The 25,619-nt window shown below is 36.2% G+C and overlaps 1 protein-coding gene across 20 annotated transcripts in view; it reads right to left on the minus strand.

Annotated features, from left to right (window-relative positions):
* Nucleotides 1-25,619, minus strand: part of KMT2C (lysine methyltransferase 2C) — a 447,454-nt gene that overhangs the window by 254,666 nt on the left and 167,169 nt on the right. For 15 of the 20 annotated variants that reach the window (XM_077150489.1, XM_077150472.1, XM_077150479.1 and 12 more), the window contains one exon: nt 7,435-7,470. The exons of the other annotated variants lie outside the window; for them this stretch is intronic. In XM_077150489.1, the coding sequence (XP_077006604.1) occupies nt 7,435-7,470 (36 nt within the window). The remainder of the gene's footprint in view (nt 1-7,434; nt 7,471-25,619) is intronic. 20 annotated transcript variants of the gene reach the window in all.

Consider the following 25,619-nt stretch of genomic DNA (forward strand, 5'->3'; position numbering starts at 1 on the left):
ACCTCCCGGACGGCAAGAGTTTTCCAAAGTTAAAGGTCCCACAGCACCATTTACTGGTGGGACCCGCAGACAAACGTGTGCCACGAGCGCCACCTACTGGGCAGGATAAGAAAAACAGAACCCAGAGATTTCACAGAAAAATCTTCCAAACTTTTGGATCCAATACCCAGGGAAATCTGTCTAAATGCGCAGATGCCAACAGAAGATAACGGATCACGCTCAAATAATTGAAAACATGGCCCAGTCAAAGGAACAAACCAATAATTCAAATGAGATACAGGAGCTGAGACAACTAATGCTGAATATACGAACAGAAATGGAAAACCTCTTCAAAAACGAAATCGATAAATTGAGGGAGGACATGAACAAGACATGGGCTGAACATAAAGAAGAAATAGAAAAACTGAAAAAACAAATCACAAAACTTATGGAAGTGAAGGACAAAGTAGAAAAGACAGAAAAAGCAATGGATACGTACAACGATAGATTCAAAGAGACAGAAGATAGAATTAGTGATTTGGAGGATGGAACATCTGAATTCCAAAAACAAACAGAAACTATCGGGAAAAGAATGGAAAAATTTGAACAGGGTATCAGGGAACTCAAGGACAATATGAAGCGCACAAATATACGTGTTGTGGGTGTCCCAGAAGGAGAAGAGAAGGGAAAAGGAGGAGAAGAACTAATGGAAGAAATTTTCACTGAAAATTTCCCAACTCTTATGAAAGACCTAAAATTACAGATCCAAGAAGTGCAGCACACCCCAAAGAGATTAGACCCAAATAGGCGTTCTCCAAGAAACTTACTAGTTAGAATGTCAGAGATCAAAGAGAAAGAGAGGATCTTGAAAGCAGCAAGAGAAAAACAATCCATCACATACAAGGGAAACCCAATAAGACTATGTGTAGATTTCTCAACAGAAACCATGGAGGCTAGAAGACAGTGGTATGATATATTTAAATTACTAAAAGAGAAAAACTGCCAACCAAGACTCCTATATCCAGCAAAATTGTCCTTCAAAAATGAGGGAGAAATTAAAACATTCTCAGACAAAAAGTCACTGAGAGAATTTGTGACCAAGAGACCAGCTCTGCAAGAAATACTAAAGGGAGCACTAGAGTCAGATACAAAAAGACAGAAGAGAGAGGTATGGAGAAGAGTGTAGAAAGAAGGAAAATCAGATACGATATATATAATACAAAAGGCAAAATGTTAGAGGAAAATATTATCCAAACAGTAATAACACTAAATGTCAATGGACTGTTTTCCCCAATCAAAAGACATAGATTTGCAGAATGGATTAAAAAACAGGATCCTTCTATATGCTGTCTACAGGAAACACATCTTAGACCCAAAGATAAACATAGGTTGAAAGTGAAAGGTTGGGAAAAGATATTTCATGCAAATAACAATCAGAAAAGAGCAGGAGTGGCTATACTAATATCCAACAAGTTAGACTTCAAATGTAAAACAGCAAGCAAAACGAAAGAAATAACAAAGATTAGAGCAGAAATAAATGAAATTGAAAACATGAAAACAATAGAGAAAATCAATAAGACCAGAAGTTGGTTCTATGAGAAAATCAACAAGATTGATGGGCCCTTAGCAAGATTGACAAAAAGAAGAAGACAGAGGATGCAAATAAATAAGATTAGAAATGAAAGAGGAGACATAACTACTGACCTCACAGAAATAAAGGAGATAATAACAGGATACTATGAACAACTTTACGCTAATAAATACAACAATTTAGAAGAAATGGACAGGTTCCTGGAAAGACATGAACAACCAACTTTGACTCAAGAAGAAATAGATGACCTCAACAAACCAATCACAAGTAAAGAGATTGAATTAGTTATTCAAAAGCTCCCTAAAAAGAAAACTCCAGGATCAGACGGCTTCACATGTGAATTCTATCAAACATTCCAGAAAGAATTAGTACCTACTCTCCTCAAACTCTTCAACATAATCGAAGTGGAGGGAAAACTACCTAATTCATTCTATGAAGCCAACATCACCCTCATACCAAAACCAGGCAAAGATATTACAAAAAAAGAAAACTACAGACCAATCTCTCTAATGAATACAGATGCAAAAATCCTCAATAAAATTCTAGCAAATCGTATCCAACAACACATTAAAAGAATTATACATCATGACCAAGTAGGATTCATCCCAGGTATGCAAGGATGGTTCAACATAAGAAAATCAATTAATGTAATACACCATATCAACAAATCAAAGCAGAAAAATCACATGATCATCTCAATTGATGCAGAGAAGGCATTTGACAAGATTCAACATCCTTTCCTGCTGAAAACACTTCAAAAGATAGGAATACAAGGGAACTTCCTTGAAATGATAGAGGGAATATATGAAAAACCCACAGCTAATATCATCCTCAATGGGGAAAAATTGAAAACTTTCCCCCTAAGATCAGGAACAAGACAAGGATGTCCACTATCACCACTATTATTCAACATTGTGTTGGAGGTTCTAGCCAGAGCAATTAGACAAGAAAAAGAAATGCAAGGCATCAAAATTGGAAAGGAAGAAGTAAAACTATCACTGTTTGCAGACGATATGATACTATACGTCGAAAACCCGGAAAAATCCACAACAAAACTACTAGAGCTAATAAATGAGTACAGCAAAGTAGCAGGTTACAAGATCAACATTCAAAAATCTGTAGCATTTCTATACACTAGTAATGAACGAGTTGAGGGGGAAATCAAGAAACGAATCCCATTTACAATTGCAACTAAAAGAATAAAATACCTAGGAATAAATTTAATTAAAGAGACAAAAAACCTATACAAAGAAAACTACAAAAAAATGTTAAAAGAAATCACAGAAGACCTAAATAGATGGAAGGGCATACCGTGTTCATGGATTGGAAGACTAAATATAGTTAAGATGTCAATCCTACCTAAATTGATTTACAGATTCAATGCAATACCAATCAAAATCCCAACAACTTATTTTTCAGAAATAGAAAAACCAATAAGCAAATTTATCTGGAAGGGCAGGGTGCCCCGAATTGCTAAAAACATCTTGAGGGAAAAAAACGAAGCTGGAGGTCTCGCGCTGCCTGACTTTAAGGCATATTATGAAGCCACAGTGGTCAAAACAGCATGGTATTGGCATAAAGATAGATATATCGACCAATGGAATCGAATACAGTGCTCAGATATAGACCCTCTCATCTATGGACATTTGATCTTTGATAAGGCAGTCAAGCCAACTCACCTGGGACAGAACAGTCTCTTCAATAAATGGTGCCTAGAGAATTGGATATCCATATGCAAAAGAATGAAAGAAGACCCATCTCTCACACCCTATACAAAAGTTAACTCAAAATGGATCAAAGATCTAAACATTAGGTCTAAGACCATAAAACAGTTAGAGGAAAATGTTGGGAGATATCTTACGGATCTTACAACTGGAGGCGGTTTTATGGACCTTAAACCTAAAGCAAGAACACTGAAGAAGGAAATAAATAAATGGGAGCTCCTCAAAATTAAACACTTTTGTGCATCAAAGAACTTCATCAAGAAAGTAGAAAGACAGCCTACACAATGGGAGACAATATTTGGAAATGATATATCAGATAAAGGTCTAGTATCCAGAATTTATAAAGAGGTTGTTCATCTCAACCACAAAAAGACAGCCAAACCAATTACAAAATGGGAAAAAGACTTGAACAGACACCCACCAGAAGAGGAAATACAAGGCCAAAAGGCACATGAAGTGATGCTCAATGTCCCTGGCCATTAGAGAAATGCAAATCAAAACCACAATGAGATATCTTCTCACACCCACCAGAATGGCCATTAGCAACAAAACAGAAAATGACAAGTGCTGGAGAGGATGCGGAGAAAGAGGCACACTTATCCACTGTTGGTGGGAATGTCAAATGGTGCAACCACTGTGGAAGGCAGTTTGGTGGTTCCTCAAAAAGCTGAATATAGAATTGCCATACGACCCAGCAATACCATTGCTGGGTATCTACTCAAAGGAATTAAGGGCAAAGACACAAACGGACATTTGCACACCAATGTTTATAGCAGGGTTATTTACAATGCAAAGAGATGGAAACAGCTGAAATCTCCATCAACAGAAGAGTGGCTAAACAAACTGTGGTATACACATACGATGGAATACTATGCAGCTTTAAGACAGGATAAACTTATGAAGCATGTAATAACATGGATGGACCTAGAGAACATTATGCTGAGTGAGTCTAGCCAAAAACTAAAGGACAAATACTGTATGGTCCCACTGATGTGAACAGACATTCGAGAATAAATTTGGAATATGTCATTGGTAACGGAGTCCAGCAGGAGGTAGAAACAGGGTAAGATAATGGGCAATTGGAGTTGAAGGGATACAGACGGTGTAACAGGACTAGATACAAAAACTCAAAAATGGACAGCACAATAATACCTAATTGTAAAGTAATCATGTTAAAACACTGAATGAAGCTGCATCTGAGCTATAGGTTTTTGTTTTGTTTTGTTTTGATTTTACTATTATTACTTTTATTTTTTTCTCTATATTAACATTCTATATCTTTTTCGGTTATGTTGCTAGTTCTTCTAAACCGATGCAAATGTACTAAGAAATGATGATCATGCATCTATGTGATGATGTTAAGAATTACTGATTGCATATGTAGAATGGTATGATTTCTAAATGTTAGGTTAATCTGTTTTTTTCCATTAATTAAAAAAAAAAAGAGAAGGGGTAATTGGAGCTGAAGGGATACAGACTGTACAACGGGACTGGATATAAAAACTCAGAAATGGACAGCACAATACTACCCAATTGTAATGCAATTATGTTAAAACACTGAATGAAGCTACATGTGAGGTATAGGTTTTTTGTTTTGTTTTTTTTTTTCTTTCTATTATTGTTTTAATTCTTATTCTGTTGTTTTTTGTTTCTTTTTCTAAATCGATGCAAATGTACTAAGAAATGATGAATATGCAACTATGTGATATTATTAAGAATTACTGATTGTACATGTAGAATGGAATGATTTCTAATTGTTTTGTTAATTCTTTTTTTAATTAATAAAAAAAAAAACTAAGAGAACTGAAAGGAATTACAGACAAATTTAAAGTCAGATTCAGAGATTTAAATATTTTCTCAGTAAAAGTTCACCCAACATGAACAGAAAATTAGCAATTATACAGATGGACTGAATAACACCATAGACCAACTGGACCTACTTGATATTTGTGAAATAGTTAAAACAATAAAGCAAAATACACATTCTTTACATGTGTAACATGGAACCTGTTAGTGAATAAGCCATATTTTAGCTCACAAAACAAACCTTAACAAATGTAAAAGATCTGAAAACATACAAGTATTTTCTAATAATAAAGGAATTAAACTGTAAGTTGATAACATAAAAAATCTCCAACACAGGGCAAGTTATAACACCTACATAACAGATGAGCCAAAAAAGAGGTCACAGGGTGGATTAGAAAATATTTTTTAAAGAATGAAAATGAAAATACAACATATCAAATCATATGGGATGCAATTAATACACAGACAGATTCACAACACCAAATGCTTACGTTAGAGAATAAAAAAGGTCTCAAATCAAAATCTAAGTTTCTACCTTAAGATACTGTAAGAAGAATTACAAAATAAACCTAAGGCAAGAACAATGAAGTAAATATAAAGATAAGAGCAAGAAACAATGAATTAAAAACAGAAGAATGGTAAAGAAAATCAATAGAACCACAAATTTTACTAGATCGGTAAAACTGATAAGCCTCTATAAAAACAAAGAAAGAGAGAAAACACAAAATTACCAATATCAACAGTGAAAGAAAAGATAGACACACCAGACATTAAAAGGATATTATGACCATACTATAAATGAATCTAAAACAATTTAGATGCAATGGGCCAATTACGCAAAAATAACAAACTATCAAAACTCACTCAAAGTTCAATAGATAATCTGAATAATCCAATAAATTGCTAAAGAATTTAAATTAGTAATCAAAACACAACAAATTTCTGAAAAAGAAATCTCCTGGTCGAGGTGGTTTCACTGTCAAACCCCACCAAATATTTAAAGAATTGAAATAACATCCAATTATAAACTCTCAGTTCCAGAAAATAGGAGGAAACAGTAAAATAAGAGTGAAAATAAATAGAACCAAAGGGGGTCAATGTTGGGGGTGGGGGTGGAATTACAATTTTCATGAAAGAAAGAGGCAATATAAAGATCCTAGACAAATTAAAAGGATAGTAACAAAATATTATGGACTACTTTATGTCAATAATTTCAACAACATAAAAGGAACAAATTCCTTCAAGACACAAACTCCCAAAACTCACCCAGGAAAACCTAACCTGAATATTCCTATTACCTACTAATTTGTAGCTTAAAATATTCCAACAATGAGAACTACAAGCTCAGGTGGCTTCACTGAAAATTTACACCAAACATTATGGAAAACAAAATGCCAATTCTATATAAACTTTATAGAAAACTGAAGTAGAAGTAATATTTTCCAATTCATTTAATCAGGCCAGAGTTAATTATCATCATACTTAAACCAAACCAACATACCTCATTAACATTATATAACTCCAAAGAAAATCAAATACAGCAATATATTAAAAAAAAAATACACCATACACCATAAATATTACCATAACTAAATGTTATCCTCCAGAATGCAAGGGAGGTTCGATATTCAAACAAATCAATTAATATAAGCCACATATCAACAATCTAAAGGAGGAAAACATTATGACTGATCCACCTGATGCAGGAAAAATCACTTGAAACACTTCAACATCCATTCATAATAAAAATTCCAGCCAAATACGAATAAAAGGGAACTCCTTCATCTATTAAAGGGCAGCTAAAAAAATCCTGTAGCTAAAAAATGACCTACCTCATACAAATAAGGGAGTTTAGCAAGGTCGCAGGATATAAAGAAAACACACAAAAAAATCAATCCTATTTTTTATATAAAGGCAATGCACAATTGGAGGTCAAAATTAGTTTAAAATATTATTTACAATAGTGTGTCCAAACATGAAAGCAGGTATAACTTTAACAAAACATGCATAAGATCTATATAATGAAAACTCAAAGTTCCCCCTCCAGTGGGCACTTTGAGAAGTTCATACCCTAAAGAACCTAACAAACTAAGTCGAAGTATTAATCAAGAATATAAAGTGGATCAAATCTACCTCCAAACAGTTTATTTCCTCAAGAACAAAAAAGTGAGTAGTGTGCACAAAAGAAATATACAACCGATTATTTTTAAGTTCAACATATATGACACCAAATAACAGTTTTCTTAAAACTGTGTTCAGTTCAAAACACTTAATTTATAAGTACAAAAAGTAAATTGAGGGTAGGCCACGGTGGCTCAGTGGCAGAGTTCTCACCTGCCATGCTGGAGACTTGGGTTCGATTCCCGGTGCCTGCCCATGCAAAAAATAAAAAATAAAAAAAGTAAATTGGGAATACTATGTAAAACATAATAAAACTTCTGTGGCAAATTAAAAATGGCTGCAATATTTAGTACTCCTCCCATCTAGAGGCAGACTCAACTCTTCCCTCTCCCACAATGCCTGGATGTGAGCTCAATTGCAAACACTTTTCAATAGAAAAGGATGACAGTATGCCAATCCAGAACTTCCCTTTAAAAGGACTAACAGCTCCCTTTGGTGTGTTAGAGTCCTGAGCCACGAAATAAGTCTCATAATTTATGGAGAACAGGAGTAGGCTACAGTTAACGCCAGCCTTCTAGCCATCCCCATCAAGACAAAAGGCATAAGATTAAAACTGTCGTGGATACTCTATATCAGCTTAGATGCCAAATGAACAGCAACAAGAGACCCCAGCTAACAAATGCTGAGCAGAACGACCTAGCTAAGTGCTACCTTAATTTAATTTCTGACCCCCAAAATCTTAATATACAATAACATGTTTGTTGTCTTAAGCCACTCTGTTTTGGAATAATATGCTATGCAGCAATAAATAAATGGTAATTTCTTGTTAAACTTCTGTTTGAAATATTATGGTCTCTGACTAATCACAAACTAAATATGTATAAATACATCTTTGCTCAACATGTCCTCACTGGAGGACCCAAAATCTCAAAGCAGTTAGCATCTCAAACACCGATACTATGTCTGGAGGATATTCCTCCAGTCCAGAAGTGACCCACATAACCTCCACACACAATTCAGTGGAAACGCCTAAGTACCTGGCCCCTGAAAGAGCCCACATGCAAACTCATGATGTATTCAAAAGAGAAGAAAGCCAGAATTACTTGGCAAATAACCCTATAATCTACCACATCTAAATATAAAGTTAAAATGGTATATTAATAAGTTGGTAAAAAAAATTTTACAAGAAAAAATGATAGCTCAAAAAAGAAAAAACAAATAAATTTTCATATCAGAACAAAGTAAAAAAGTTAAAGTTAAATTGATATAGCTCAACAATATAAGAATCCTGCCATTCTATTCATCCCAATTGGCACTATAACGTGGTATCAATTGGCACTGGACTCAAAAACAGTTATGAGCGTCTACCTTTGAAAATAATACCACTAAACAAAATCATATAGGGTTTTACACAAACTTTTATACTTAAACTGACACATATAACCAATAGTTAGATCATTACTAGACCAAAAAGGAAGTGAACTGCATTAATATATATGACTCTGAAAGTCAATTCTACCTATCTGATAAAGTATATTGATAAAACAGAAGACTCCTATCTTATCTGCCTATACCAATAACCTCTAAATCGGAACCGATAGTCATTAGAAGCATTAACAGACCCTAATCCAAAATAAACAAATAAATGGACAGGAAAAAAACAAAATTTTTACACGTAACCCTAGGTATTATGACAAGACATCATTATGGAAATCTCTAAAAGTTACTCACAAATGGTAATCTTGATATTAAAAACCAGTACTTTCACTATGTTAATTTCAGTATTATTAAAAATATATTTTTTGAACTTGGAATATTTCATTGGTAACAGATACCATCAGGACATAGAAATAGGGTAAGATATTGGGTAACTGGAGCTGAAGGGATACAGATTGTGCGATAGGAATGAATGTAAAAACTCAGAAATGGACAGCAACACAATACTACCTAACTGTAATACAATTATGTTAAAACACTGAATAAAGCTGCATGTGAGAATGATAGAGGGAGGAGGGCTGGGGGTATAAATGAAGTCAGAAAGATAGACAGTAAAGATTGACATGGTACAATCTAGGAATGCCTAGAGTGTATAATAATAGTGACTAAATGTACAAATTTTAAAAAAGTTTTTGCATGAGGAAGAACAAAGGAATGTCATTAATGCAGGGTGCTGAAAATAGATGGTAATTAATATTTTAAAATTTAAGCTTATGTGTGAGACTAAAGTAAAAAATGTTTATTTGGTACAAAATTTATATTTTGACTATTGTATTTCCTAATATAACTTATGTAGATCGCTCGATTGAACACCATAATACTTGAAATCTTGGGTAGGACATGAGATTTTGTTGGTTTGTCGAGAGTGATGCCCCGATGAATCTCAGAGTGATTCAATCAGAGAGTGGAAAAGTATTTGCCAAGTCCCCTTTGGGGAATGGTGAGAACAGGGAGAAATTCAACTACCCGAAGTTGAATTCTTGATATTCTCACAAGCAATGTGGACAACCAAAGTATAGGCTGAGCCCCCAGTCTTGGGGTTTGTTCATATGAAACTTAACCCCACAAAGGATAGGTCAAGCCTACTTAAAATTTAGGCCTAAGAGTCACCCCCAAGAAAGCCTCTTTTGTTGCTCCTAAGAGTCACCCCCAAGAGAACGTCTTTTGATGTGGCATCTCTCTCCAGCCAACACAACAAGCAAACTCACCACCCTCCCCCTGTCTACATGGGACACGACTCCCAGGGGTGTGGACCTTCCTGGCAACATGGGACAGAAATCCTAGAATGAGCTGAGACTCAGCATCAAGGGATTGAGAAAACCTTCTCGACCAAAAGGGGGAAGAGGGAAATGAGACAAAGTGTCAATGGCTGAGAGATTCCAAACAGAGTCGAGAGGTTATCCTGGAGGTATTCTTAAGCATTAAGTAGATATCAAATTGTTATTCAAGATGTAATAGAGAGGCTGGAGGGAACTGCCAGAAAATGTAGTGCTGTGTTCCAGTAGCCATGTTTCTTGATGATGACTGAATAATTATATAGCTTTCACAATGTGACCGCGTGATTGTGAAAACCTTGTGTCTGATGCTCCTTTTATCTACCTTGTCAACAGACGAGTAGAACATGTGGAATAAAAATAAATAATAGGGCGAACAAATGTTAAAATAAATTTAACTTGAAATGCTAAATTTCAATGAAAGCAAGGGGTAAGGGGTATAGTATGTATGATCTTTTTTTTTCTGTTTCGTTTTATTTCTTTTTCTGTTTTGACTTTTTATTTCTTTTTCTGAATTGATGCAAATGTTCTAAGAAATGATGAATATGCAACTATGTGATGATATTGTGAATTAATGACTACATATGTAGAATGAAATGCTCATATGTTACTCTTTTTGTTTGTTAAATTTTTTTAATAAAGCAAAAAATATTTTTTTCAGATTTTTCTACAATGTTGAAGAGATAGTAACTTCATTTTTGTTAAGTATTAATTATAAAATAATTGCCTCATCAAATTATAAAAGAAAAGAATTATATCTATAGTTTATGCTATAGGTTCATTAAAAATTAAAGTGGACAAACATAACTAATTCTCAAAAGGAACAATATAATATGCATTTTTGGAGCCTAGATTTTTGTCTCTAATATTATTATAAACTACAAAGAACTAGAATTCCTTAGAGAGCAATGATTTCACATCTTGAGGAAAGGCAATTTAAATACGGGCGCGAAACATTTTGTTGCCTGTGTGCCTTGAAAAGTTTTGAGATGATGTACAGTGAACAAGGGATTCTTCACTAGTCAAACTACACTAATTTGAACAGTAAAAAGAAAATTTTAATTACAATTAGGTAAGTCATAATTAACTAATTATAATTAACTAAAACAATTTAAATGGCAAAGCCCTAATTATAAAATGATTCTCAAAGAAAAGAAATAGAATTTCTCTTTTCTTCCGCTAACTAGCCGTTCACTCAGGCTGACTTTATTTACAGAGGAAAATGCATTGAGACAGGTACGGGCCACCATATCCCAAAGAAAAATACGACTTTCTTCCTATAAAATATTAACAAACTGGCCTGGTGTGTCACTTTCCCAATGAATCTCAATGGACCCCTGTACTCCTATTATCACAAATCATTAAAGAAATACACCAAGGCATGAAATTTACAGAAATAAAAGTATCTCCCAATAAGCCCTTAGGTAGATTTGCATTTGCTTTTGAAATGAGGAGAAAGGTCTGGAACTCTTCTCTTTGCTTGGCCTTATTTTTCAGGTTTGTAGTTTCTAAAAATGATATTTTATCCTCCCTTTTACTATTCTCCTGGCCCTATTGTTCACTTAAAAAAAAATGCTATATAAAAGGTCTTTCCAAGAATGATGACAGAGGAAGAACAAACACCCTGGGTTTTATTTTAGCTTTAATATAACAGGCCAGGATAAAAGATACCACGCTGCTCCTATAAACATGTTCCTTTAAACCTTGTTAGTCTGGACCTCTCATAAGACATGAGAACACAGTTCATCTGTAGGGCTTACTACAATTCAAATAAGAAAAAACTGAATGTTAGTTTGGGGGTAATGTTGCCAAGGACAATAAGTAGCTTAGAAAAAAGAAAAGAAAAACTATAAAAATGAAATACTCCTTCAGTTGGTAAATTTAAAACTACCATGTGCTCAGAAGTACTCTGGGCATTGGAGATATATCAGTAATGAGACAAACCCCTAACTTCATGAAGCTTATATTCCAGTGTGTAGGATATATAAACAAATATGTAATATACTATATCTGTTCAATACTAGGAGGACAAAGAAAGCACGAGATGTAAAGAATGTCAAGTGCTGTTTTCCAAACAGACTGATCGTGGAAGCTCTGTCTGAAGAAAGAGCATCTGAGTAGAGAATTTACAGAAATAAGGCAATAAACATGTGAAACTCAGGGAGAAAAATATCCCAAGCAAAGAAGAAAGGAAGTACAAACGTCTATGAAAAGTGTATTTTTAGTATGCTTTATAAGTATGGCAAGGAAAGGGAGCCCAGTGAACATGGGCAAGAATGGGAGAAGATAGGACTGGAGAGGTACTTTGGAACTTATTTTGGTTTTACAGGGAACACTAATGTCATTATACAGCGCATAAGACCATAATGAGGCAAAAATGAAAACAGTACGAAGAATTAGGAAGCTATTACAGCAATCAAGACGGGGAATAATGTTAGTAAATAGTGAAGTGATAGAAATGGAGGAAATTGCTTGCTGGATTCAGATATATTGGGGACCAAATATTTTGGGAACCAAAAACATTTTCATATATATCATGGCTATTAAGAAAGAAAAATAAGGAAAAACTCCTTTGTTTTATTCCTGAACAACTACATGCTGTTATTTACTGAGGAAGGAACACTGGAAGAGGAGGAGACTTCAGGATAACACAAAAAGTTCTAGAGAGATCCTGCAAATTTCAGATGCTTTTCAGATACCTAAAAGCTGTGGTCAAGAAATCAAACTGAAGATATACACTGTGATGAAAGCAAATCAATTTGTATAGACACTGGCATATACACCATAATTAAACCCAATTAAACTGAATGAGATTACCTAAAGAGTGAGAACATGGGAAAAAAAGAACAGAGGACTAAGCAACATTTAGAAATCAGAAAGAGAAAGGACTGAGGGAAAAAAAACAAAAGAGAGATCAATTAGATAGGAAGAAAACTGACAATCTTGGTGTCCTCAAAGTGAACAGAAAAGTTTCAAGAAGGGGAGAATGATTAACAATAGGAAGTGATACAGAAGAGTTGAGTAGGATGAAGGGTTAAAATCTGTTTCAGCAATATGGAGATGAGTGGTGATAATGACAAGAAGTAGTTCAGGAGAATTCAAGAAAGGATGCCTCATTACAGTGGGTGTACAGATAAATGGTGAAAATGAGTGGCTTTATACTATAAAGGACACTTGTAATGGTTTTTGCTATAGAGATGAGCAAGGAAAAACTATAACTGAAGGGAAAGCTGAAAGGAGATGTGTGATCAATAGAGGGTATTTGGGTTTAGGAATAATGATATTGGTACAAATTCCTGGAAACACACAAAAAAAGCTACGCAGACACAGGAAGAAATAGAAGATCGCAACAAACCAACAAGAAAAGAGGTTCAACCAGTCATAAAAAATCTTCCTACAAAGAAAAGCCCGGGGGCCAGATGGCTTCACAGGGGAGTTTTAACAAACATTCCAAAAAGAACTAACACCAATCCTGTTCAAACTTTTCCAAAAAGTTGAGGAAAAAAGTACACTACGTAACTCATCCTATGAAGCTAACATCATTCTAATACCAAAACTGGGTAAAGATGTTTTAAGAAAGGAAAACTAGAGCCAATATTCCTACTAAACATAGATGCAAAAAATTCACCAAAAAAATCAGCAAAACGAATTCAACACATTAAAAGAATTATACACCATGACGAAGTGGGGTTTATACCAGGAATGCAAGGATGTTTCAGCAAAAAATAATCAATTAATGTAATACAGCACATTAAGAAATCGAAAGGGAAAAGTCACATGATCATCTCGATTGATGGTGAAAAATCATAAGACAAAACCCAACACCCTTTTCTCATAAAAACACTTTTAAAAAAAAAATAGGAATCAAAGGTAACATCCTGGGATTTCCGGGTCAAGATGGCGGCTTAATAACGTGCGCATTTTAGTTCATTCTCCAGAACAACTACTAAATAAATAGAAAGAGTACAGAACAGCTCCTGGGGCCACATCAGTGACCAGACTGAAAGCGTACCCCAATCTGGACAATCTGGACGAGCTGGATCAGCTGCGAGCCTCCCAGAACCGTGAGTTCTGAAAGCTGCAGTGGCCAGCGCCCTTCCCCCACAGGCTGATTCCAGTGGGGAAAAGAAAGAGACTAACAGGAACAGGGGCTGAGTCCAACCAAACGCCATTGGTGGCGCTAATTAACAAATTCTGACTGCTAAAAATATGGCCCCAGCTCAGGTGAACCTGGTCAAAGCAGAGGTTGCTTATTTTTGCCCTGGAACCAAAGGGGCAGGGCAGACAGAAAAAGAAAAAAAAAAAGGAAACAGAGGTTTTTGTGGCTGTATTTCTACAAAGCCTTGACTGCCTTTGGATATAGAGGCAAGACTTCTCAGGCTGCAACTGCCCCAGGCATAGGCGGAAGCAAGCTCCTTTAAGGGTTTATCTAGAGCCTATGCCTTCCTCATGGGAGGGGTGAAGGCCAACTCAGGTGGAATCCCTCCCACAAGGAATACAGACACTAGGGCTTGGTAATTTAAAGCCATTAAAACCAGTCTACAAACTCTCCCCTGTCTCCACCATGCCCCCCAGAAAGAAGAGTCTGCCAAATTTAAAGGTACCACATCATCTAATGCTGGTGGGACCTGCAGGCAGACAAGTGCCACCTACTGGGCAGGATAAGAAAAACAGAGTGCAGAGACATCACAGGAAAGTCTTTCAACCTGCTAGGTCTCGCCCTAAGGGAAAACTGATGCAGGTGACTCTTTCCTCCTGATAGGAGGCCAATTTGGCCTGGGAAAATCCGGCTGAGGTCTATAACTCCTAAGTAGACCCTCCTAAATGTGGTGGGAAAAAGGCACCATGCAAGCAGGGCAAGGAACAAGAAAACAAGAACTGAAAAATTCTCCTCTGTTAAACAAAACTTAAGCCAGAGATCCAGATAAAGCTAAATTGAATGTCAAAGGACAGACAGACAACAAATTCATCCAGCAAGAAAACCCTAGGTGAAAGAAGTGCAAGCAATCTCCAGGATAAACTAATTAAGGTAAATAAATGCCTAGACGCCAGCAAAAAATAACAAATCACACTAGGAAAATTGAAAATATGGCCTAGTAAAAGGAAAACACCAACAATTCAAATGACATACAGGAGCTGAAACATTTAATTCAGAATATACGAATAGACATGGAAAACCCCATTAAAAACCAAATCAGTGAATTGAGGGAGGATATAAAGAAGGCAAGGAATGAACAAAAAGAAGAAATTGAAAGTCTGAAAAAACAAATCACAGAACTTACGGGAATGAAAGACAAGGTAGAAGAGATGAAAAAAACAATGGAAACAAACAATGGTAGATTTCGAGAGACAGAACATAGGATTAGTAAACTGGAGGATGGAACATCTGAAATCCGGCAAGAAAAATAAAATATAGGGAAAAAAATGGAAAAATATGAGCAGGGACTCAGGGAACTGAATAACAATAAGAAGCACATGAATATACGTGTTCTGGGTATCCCAGAAGGAGAAGAGAAGGAAAAAAGGAGGAGAAAAACTAATGGAGGAAATCACCACTGAAAATTTCCCCAACTCTTATGAAAGATTTAAAATTACAGATCCAAGAAGTGCAGCGTACCCCAAAGAGAACAGATCCAAACAGACGTACTCCAAGACATTTACTAATCAGAATGTCAGAGGTCAAAGAGAAAGAGAGAATCCTGAAAGCAGCAAGAGAAAAGCAATTCATCACATGCAAGGGAAGCCCAATAAGATTATGTGTAGATCTCTCAGCAGAAACCATGGAAACAAGAAGACAGTGGGATGATATATTTAAATTATTAAAAGAGAAAAACTGCCATCCAAGAATTCTATATCCAGCAAAATTGTCCTTCAAAAATGAGGGAGAAATTAAAACATTTTCAGACAAAAAATCACTGAGAGAATTTGTGACCAAGAGACCAGCTCTGCAAGAAATACTAAAGGGAGCACTAGAGTCAGATAGGAAGACAGAAGAGAGAGGTATGGAGAAGAGTGTAGAAAGGAAGACTATGACTAAAGGTAAAAAGAAGGAAAATTAGATATGACCTATAAAATCCAGAAGGCAAAATAGTAGAAGAAAGTACTACCCATGCAGTAATAACACTGAATGTTAATGTATTAAGCTCCCCAATCAAAAGACATAGTGTGGCAGAATGGATTAAAAAACAGGACCCACCTATATGCTGTCTCTACTAAAAGGACATGAGGGCAAGGACACAAACGGACATTTGCACACCAATGTTTATAAGAGCATTATTTACAATTACCAAGAGATGGAAACAGTCAAAATGTCCATCAACAGAGGGTTGGCTAAACAAACTGCGGCAGACACATAAGATGGAATATTATGCAGCTCTAAGACAGAACAAAATTATGAAGTATGTAACAACATGAATGGATCTTCAGGACATTATGCTGAGTGTGATTAGCCAGAAACAAAAGGATAAAAACTGTATGGTCTCACGGATATGAACTGACATTAGTGAATAAACTTGGAATATTTTGTTCGTAACAGACACCATCAGGAGATAGAAATAGGGTAAGATATTGGGTAATTGGAGCTGAAGGGATACAGATTGTGCAATAGGACTGAATATAAAAACTCAGAAATGGACAGCACAATATTACCTAACTGTAATATAATTATGTTAAAACACTGAATGAAGCTGCATGTGAGAATGATAGAGGGAGAAGGGCTGGGGGCATTAATGAAGTCACAAAGAAAGATAGACGATAAAGATTAAGTTGGTGTAATCTAGGAATGCCTAGAGTGTATAATGATAGTGACTAGGAATACAAATTTTGAAAATATTTTTGCATGAGGAAGAACAAAAGAATGCCATTACTGCAGTGTGCTGAAAACAGAAAGTAATTAATATTTTAAAATTTCAACTTATGTGTGAGACTAAAGCAAAAAATGTTTATTTGGTACAAATTTATATTTTGACTAGTGCATCTTATAATATAACTTATGCAGATAGTTGACTGAACACCTTAAGCACATGGAACTTTAGGTATGACATGAGATTTTGTTGGTTTGTCAAGGTGATGTCCTGATGAATCCCAGAGCAATTTGATCAGTGAGCGGAAGAGTATTTGCAAAGTTCCCTTCGGGAAATGGTAAGAACGGGGGAAAACTCAACTTCCCTAAGTTGAATTCTTGATATTCTCACAAGCAGTGTGGACAACCAAAGCTATAGGCTGAGCCCCCAGTCTTGGGGTTTGTTCATATGAAACTTAACCCCACAAAGGACAGGTCAAGCCTACTTAAAATTAGGCCTAAGAGTCACCTCCAGGAGAACCTTGCTTGTTGCTCAGATGTGGCCTCTCTCTCCAGCCAACAAAGAAAGCACACTCACCACCCTCCCCCTGTCTACGTGGGACATGACTCCCAGGGATGTGGACCTTCCTGACAACATGGGACAGAAATCCCAGAATGAGCTGAGACCCAGCATCAAGGGATTGAGAAAACCTTCTCGACCAAAAGGGGAAAGGGTGAAATCAGACAAAGTGTCAATGGCTGAGAGATCCCAGAGTCGAAAGGTTATCCTGGAGGCTATTCTTATGCATTCAGTAGATATCACCTTGTAATCCAAGATGTAATGGAGAGGCTGGATGTAACTGCCTGAAAATGTAGAGCTGTGTTCCAGTAGCCATGTTTCTTGATGATGATTGTATAATGATACAGCTTTCGGAATGTGACTGTGTGATTGTGCAAACCTGTGTCTGATGCTCCTTTTATCTACCTTGTCAACATATGAGTAAAACATCTGGAATAAAAATAAATAATAGAGCAAGCAAACGTGAAAATAAATTTAGTTTCAAATGCTAGTGATCAATCAAAGGGAGGGGTATGGGTATGGTATGTAAAATTTTTTTTTTCTGTTGTCTTTTTATTTCTTTTTCTGAATTGATGCAAATGTTCTGGGAAACGAGCATGATGATGAATATGCAACTATGTGATGATATTGTGAATTGCTGGGTGTATGTGTAGAGCAGAATGAGCATGATTTGGGAACGTTTCTGTTTCTTGTAACTTTTTTTTAATTAAAAAAAAGAAAAGAAAGGTAACGTCCTAAATATGATGAAGGGCATATATAAAAAGCCAATAGCCAGCATTATACTCAATGGAGAGAGACTGAAAGCTTTCCCCTTAAGATCAGGTATAGAGGGAGGAGCCAAGGTGGTGGCTTAAAAAGGTGTTGGATTTAGTTCATTCTCCAGAACACCTACTAAATAACAGGAACAGAACAGAACAGCTCCTGGGGCAACCTGAGTGACTGGACACACAGCATACCCCACTCTGGACAAGCTGCACACCCCCCTAGAACCCTGAGATCCCCAAGTCACTGCAGCCGGTGCCCCACCCCCACAGGCTGCTTCCCAGAGGGGAAAGGAAAGGGACTTTACCAGCAGCAGGGTGGGGCTGAGAGCAACTAAGCTTTAAGTGTGGATTAATTCACAAATTCTGACTACTAAAAATAGGTACCCAGCTCAGGAGAACCTGGTCAAAGCAGCGGTTGCTGATTTTTGCCCAGGCACCAAAGGGGCAGGACTGACAGAAAAAGGAAAAAGAAAAAAAAAGAAATGGAGGTTTTTGTGGCTGTGTTTCTACGGAGGATTGGGTGCCCTTATATACAGCAGCAGGACTTCTCAGGCTGCACCTACCGCAGGCATAGGAAGAAACAAGCTTCTTGAGAGCTTGTCTGAGGCCTGTGGGAGGCCCAACTCAGGTGGAATCCCTCCCTCAAGGAATTCAGACTCCAGGGCTTGGTAATTTGAAGCCATTAAAACCAGCCTACAAACTCTCCTCTATTTCCACCACACCCCCAGCGGGAGAGTTTGCCAAAGTAAAAGGTACCGCATTATTTTATGCTGATGGGACCTGCAGGCAGACAAGTGCCACATAGTGGGCAGGATAAGAAAATCACAGAGCTGAGAGACTGCACAGGAACGTCTTGCAACCTGCTGGGTTTTACCCTCAGGGAAAACTGACAGAGGTGACTCTTTCTTCCTGACAGGAGGCCAGTTTGGTCCTCGAAAATCTGGCAGGGGTCTATAATACCTAAGAAGACCACCCTAAGAGTAGGGGGAGGGGGGAAAGACACCATACAGGCAGGGCAAGAAACAAGAAAACAAAAACTGAAAAATTCTCCTCTGTTAAACAAAGTCTAAGCTAGTGGTCCAGAAAAAGATTAACTGAATGTCAAAGAAGAGACAGACAACAAATTCATCCAGCAAGAAAAATCTAGGTAAAAGAAATGAAAGCAATCTTCAGAATAAACTAATTAAGGTAATTAAATGCCTAGATGCCAGCAAAAAATAACAAATCACACTAGGAAAACTGAAAATATGGCCCAGTCAAAGAAACAAACCAACAATTCAAATAAGATAAAGGAGTTGAAACAATCAATTCAGAATGTACAAACAGAAAACGAAAAACTCATCAAAAATCACATCAATGGATTGAGGGAGAATATAAAGAAGGCAAGGAATGAACAAAAAGAAGAAAGCAAATGTCTGAGAAAAACAAATCACAGAAATTATGGGAATGAAAGAGACAGTAGAAAAGATGAAAAAAAACAATGGAAACCTATAATGTTAGATTTCGAGAGGCAGAAGATAGGATTAGTGAACTAAAGACGAAACATTTGAAATCTGACAAGAAAAAGAAAATATAGGGAAAAAAATGGGAAAATATGAGCAGGGACTCAGGGAACTGAATCACAATATAAAGCGCAAGAATATACGTGTTGTGGGTGTTCCAGACCAAGAAGAAAAGGGAAATAGAGGAGAAAAACTAATGCAGGAAATTATCACTGAAAATTTCCCAACTCTTATGAAAGACTTAAAATTACTGATCCAAGAAGCGCAGTGTACCCCAAAGAGAATAGATCCAAATAGACGTACTCCAAGACACTTACTAATCAGAATGTCAGAGGTCAAAGAGAAAGAGAGAATTTAAAAAGCAACAAGACAAAAGGAATCCATCACATACAAGCCCAAAAAGACTATGCATAGATATCTCAGCAGAAACCATGGAGGCGAGAAGCCAGTGGAATGATATATTTAAATCACTAAAGGAAAAAAACTGCCAAACAAGAATTCTGTATCCAGAATAACTGCCCTTCAAAACTGAGGGAGAAATTCAAACAACTTCAGACAAAAAATCGCTGAGAGAATTTGTGACCAAGAGACCAGCTCTGCAAGAAATACTAAAGGGAGCACTAGAGGCAGGTACGAAAACACAGAAGAGGTGTGGAGAAGAGTGTAGAAAGAAGGAAAATATAGATATGACATACAAAATCCAAAAGGCAAATAATAGAAGAAAGTACTACCCATACAACAATAACACTAAATGTTATTGCATTAAACTCTACAATCAAAACACATACACTGGCAGAAGGGATTAAAAAACAGGACCCATCTATATGCTGTCTACAGGAAACACATCTTAGACCCAAAGATAAACATAGGTTGAAAGTGAAAGGTTGGGAAAAGATATTCCATGCAAATAACAATCAGAAAAGATCAGGAGTAGCTATACAAATATCCAACACATTAAACTTCAAATGTAAAACAGCAAAAAGAGACAAAGGAGGACACTATGTATTAATAAAAGGAACAATTCAACAAGAAGACATAACAGGCACAAATATTTATGCACCGAGCCAGAGTGCTCCAAAATAAATGAGGTAAACAATGAAAACAGTGAAAAGAGAAATTAACACATCTACCATAATAGTTGGAGACTTCAATTCCACACTCTCATCAATGGGCAGAACATCTACACAGAGGATCAATAAAGAAACAGAGAATATGAACAATATAATAAATGAGCTAAACTTAACAGATATTTATAGGACATTACACCCCACAACAGGAGGATACACCTTTTTCTCAAGTGCTCATGGATCATTCTCAAGGACAGACCAAATGCTAGGTCACAAAACAAGTCTCAATAAATTTAAAAAGACTGAAATCATACAAAACACTTTCTCATATCATAAAGGAATGAAGTTGGAAATCAATAACAGGCAGAGTGCCAGAAAATTCACAAATATGTGGAGTCTCAAAAACACACTCTTAGACAACCAGTGGGTCAAGGAAGAAACTGCAAGAGAAATCAGTAAATATCTCGAGGCAAATGAAAATGAAAACACAACATATCAAAACTTTTGGGATGTAGCAAAGGCAGTGCTAAGAGGGAAATTTATTGCCCTAAATGCCTATATCGAAACACAACAAAGGGCAAAAATCAAGTAATTAACTGTCCACCTAGAAGAAGTAGTAGTGAAAGAACAGGAAACGAACCAAAAGCAAGCAAAAGGAAAGAAATAATGAAAATTAGAGCAGAAATAAATGAAGGTGAGAACATGAAAAGAATCAAGAAAATCAGAAGTTGGCTCTATGAGAAAATCAATAAGATTGATGGTCCCTTAGCAAGATTGACAAAAAAAAAAAAAAAGAGAGACATTGCAAATAAATAAGATCAGAAATGGAAGAGGAGACATAACCACTGACTCCACAGAACTAAAGGAAGTAATGACAGGATACTATGAACAACTTTATGCTAACAAACATGACAATGAAGATGAATAGGACAGCTTTCTAGAAAGGTATGAAAAGCCAACTTTGACTCGAGAAGAAATAGACAACCTCAACAAACCAATTACAAGTAAAGAAATTGAACAGTCATTAAGAAGCTCCCCAAAAGGAAAAGTCCAGGACCAGATGGCTTCACAGATGAATTCTACCAAATATTCCAGAAAGAATTAGAACCAATCCTGCTCAAACTCTTCAAAACAACTGAAGAGGAGGGAAGGCTACCTAACTCATTCTGAGAAGCAAACACCACCCTCATACCAAAGTCGGACAAAGATACTACAAAAACAGAAAACTACAAACCAATCTCCCTAATGAGTATAGATGCAAAAATCCTCAACCAAAGTCTATAAAATCGAATCCAGCAACACTTTAAAAGAATTATACATCATGACCAAGTAGGATTCATCCCAGGTATGCAAGGATGGTTCAACATAAGAAAATCAATTAATGTAATACACCATATCAACAAATCAAAGCAGAAAAATCACATGATCATCTCAATTGATGCAGAGAAGGCATTTGACAAGATTCAACATCCTTTCCTGTTGAAAACACTTCAAAAGATAGGAATACAAGGGAACTTCCTTAAAATGATAGAGGGAATATATGAAAAACCCACAGCTAACATCATCCTCAATGGGGAAAAACTGGAAATTTTCCCCCTAAGATCAGCAACAAAACAAGGATGTCCACTATCACCACTGTTATTCAACACTGTGTTGTAAGTTCTAGCCAGAGCAATTAGACAAGAAAAAGAAATACAAGGCATCAAAATTGGAAAGGAAGAAGTAAAACTCTCACTGTCTGCAGATGGTATGATACTGTATGTCGAAAACCCTGAAAAATACACAGCAAAACTACTAGAGCTAATAAAGGAGCACACTAAAGTGGCAGTTTACAAGATCAACACTCAAAATTCTGTAGTGTTTCTGTATGCTAGGAATGAACCATCTGAAGGGGAAATCATGAAAACAATTCCATTTACAACTGCAAGCAAAAGAATAAAATATTCAGGAATAAATTTATCCGAAGAGACAAAAGACCTATACAAAGAAAACTACCAGAAATTGTTAAAAGAAATCACAGAAGACCTAATTAAATGGAAGGGCATACCGTTTTCATGGACTGGAAGACTATATAGTTAAGATGTCAATTTTGCCTAAATTGATTTACAAATTCAATGTAATACCAATTAAAATCCGCAAAATTTACTTTTCAGAAATAGAAAAACCATTAACCAAATTTATCTGGAAGGGCAGGGTGTCCCGAACAGCTAAAAGTATCCTCAAAAAAAATGAAGTCAGAGCTCTCCCACTACCTGACTTTAAGGCATATTATGAAGCTACAGTGGTCACAACAGCATGAACACCATGAACCTTGAGTAGGACATGAGATTTTGTTGGTTTATCCAGAGTGATGCCACAATAAATCCCAGAGTGATTTAAACAATGAATAAAAAAGTATTCGCAAAGTCCCCTTCAGGGAATGATGAGAAAGGGGGAAAATTCAACTTCCCCAAGTTGAATTCTTGATATTCTCACAAGCAATGCAGAAAATCAAAGCTATAGGCTGAGACCTCAATTTTGGAGTTTGTTCATATGGAATTTAACCCCACAAAGGATAGGTCAAGCCTCCTTAAAATTAGGCCTAAGAGTCACCCCCCCAAGAGAACATTGAGATGTGGCTGCTCTCTCCAGCCAAAACAACAAGCAAACTCACCATCCTCCCTCTGTCTACGTGGGACATGACTCCCAAGGGTGTTGACCTTTCTGGTAACGTGGGACAGAAATCCTGGAATGAGCTGAGACTCAGCATCAAAGGATTGAGAAAAACCCTGGAATGAGCTGAGACTCAGCATCAGGAGACTGAGAAAACCTTCTCAACCAAAAGGGGGAAGAGTGAAATGAGACAAAATAAAATGTCAATGGTGGACAGATTCCAAACAGAATCGAGAGGCTATCCTGGAAGTTATTCTTATGCATTTAACAGATATCTCCTTATTATTCAAGATGTAGTGGAGAGGCTGGAGGGAACTGCCTGAAAATGTAAAGCTGTGTTCCAGTAGCCATGTTTCTTGATGATGATTGAATAATGATATAGCTTTCACAATGTGACTGTGTGATTGTGAAAACCTTGTGTCTGATGCTCCTTTTATCTACCTTATCAACAGATGAGTAAAACATATGGAATAAAGATGAATAATAGGGGAAACAAACATTAAAATAAATTTAGAGTGAAATCCTGATGATCGGTGAGGGGGATGTATGGTATGTATGAATATTTTTCTGTTTCCTTATGTTTTTTCCTGAACAGATGCAAATGTTCCAAGAAATGATCATAATGATGAATATGCAACTATGTGATGGTATTGTGAACTACTTATTATATATGTAGAATGGAATGATCAAAAGTTAAAAAAAAAGTGTACCTAGACATGTATCACTTTTTTGTATATATGTTATATTTCACAATTTTTTAAAAACACGTTAAAAAAATAATAATCCTTAAGAGAACCAAAAAAAAAATGATACCACTATAAAAACTATTAAAAGGGCTAAAATTTTGTATCATCTTTAAGCTGACAATATGAAGCACTGGTAAGGATGCAAAAGAGCAAGTGCAGCTCTCATATCTTGCTAAAGGGAATTCAAAATTGAATAGCCCCTTGGGGGAAAATAGTTTGGTAGTCTTTCCTGAAGTTAAACAGATGCCTAACATCTGATGCAGAACTCTCACCCAAAACAAGTGAGAGCTGTCCATGTAAAAACCTTTATGCCAAAAACCCAAATGTCTACCAACTGCTGAACTACGGTGAAAAAGAATGACTACTACTTTGCAATAAAAAGGACAGAAAGAATGATACTTGCAGCCATATCAGTGATTCTCAAGAGTACCATGTTTAGTGAAAGAAGCCACATATACAAAAAATTACATGCTGCATCAGTCAATGTACATAACCTTCTGGAAAAGGCAGAACTATGGGGACAGAGCTGAGATTAGTGGTTGCCAAGGGCAGAAAGTGTGGGGGAACAGGACTGAGCGCAAGGACGCAGGTAGGAACTCTTTGGGGTGATATAAATGTTCTATATTTGGACTGTAGTGGTGGATACATGATAGTATATATCTGCCAAAACAGTATACAGTGTACCTAAAAAGGGTGAATTTTGCCATATACAGATTATACCCTCATAAACTTGACTTTTAAGAAAGAGAAAAAAAAAATAAAAGATCAGGTATCAGACAAGGATGCCCTCTGTCACCACTTTATTCAACATTCTCCTGGAAATTCTAGATAGAGGCAATTAGGCATCCAAATTGGAAGGGAAGAAGTAAAATTTTCATTACTTGCACATGGCACGATACTGTACATGGAAAATCCTGAGAAATCTATAATAAAGTTACTTGAGCTAATAAATTCAGCAAGGTAATGAACTATAAACTTAATGTTCAAATATCAGTTACATTTCGATACACAAGCAATGACTTAACCAAGAGTCAGTTAAGGGAAAAATTCAATTCAAAATAGCAACCAAAAAAATCAAGTACTTCGGAATGAACTTAACTGGGGATATAAAGGACTTATACGCAGAAAACTACATAACATTGCTAAAAGAAATTAAAGGAAATCTAAAATAGGTGGAAAGACATTCCCTGCTCACAGATAGTTAATTATAAGATGTCAATTCTACTCAAATTGATCTACAGATTCAGTACAGTACCAAGCAAAATTCCAAAAACCTTTTTAAAGACATGGAAAAGCTAGTTACAAAATTCATATGGAAAGGAAAGAGACCCCAAATAGCTAAAAGCATCTTAAAAAAGAAGACCAAACTGGGAGGATTAATACTTCCTGATTTTAAAACTTATTATAAAGTCACAGCAGTTAAAATAGCATGGAATTGGAACAAACATGTACTGACCAATGGAACTGAATTGGGAGTGTAGAAATAGACCACCAATTCTATGGTCAACTGATTTTTTACACAGCCCCCAAATCTA

This window comes from Tamandua tetradactyla, chromosome 1 (assembly GCF_023851605.1).
Source record: "Tamandua tetradactyla isolate mTamTet1 chromosome 1, mTamTet1.pri, whole genome shotgun sequence".
Classification (NCBI taxonomy): Eukaryota; Metazoa; Chordata; class Mammalia; order Pilosa; family Myrmecophagidae; genus Tamandua; species Tamandua tetradactyla.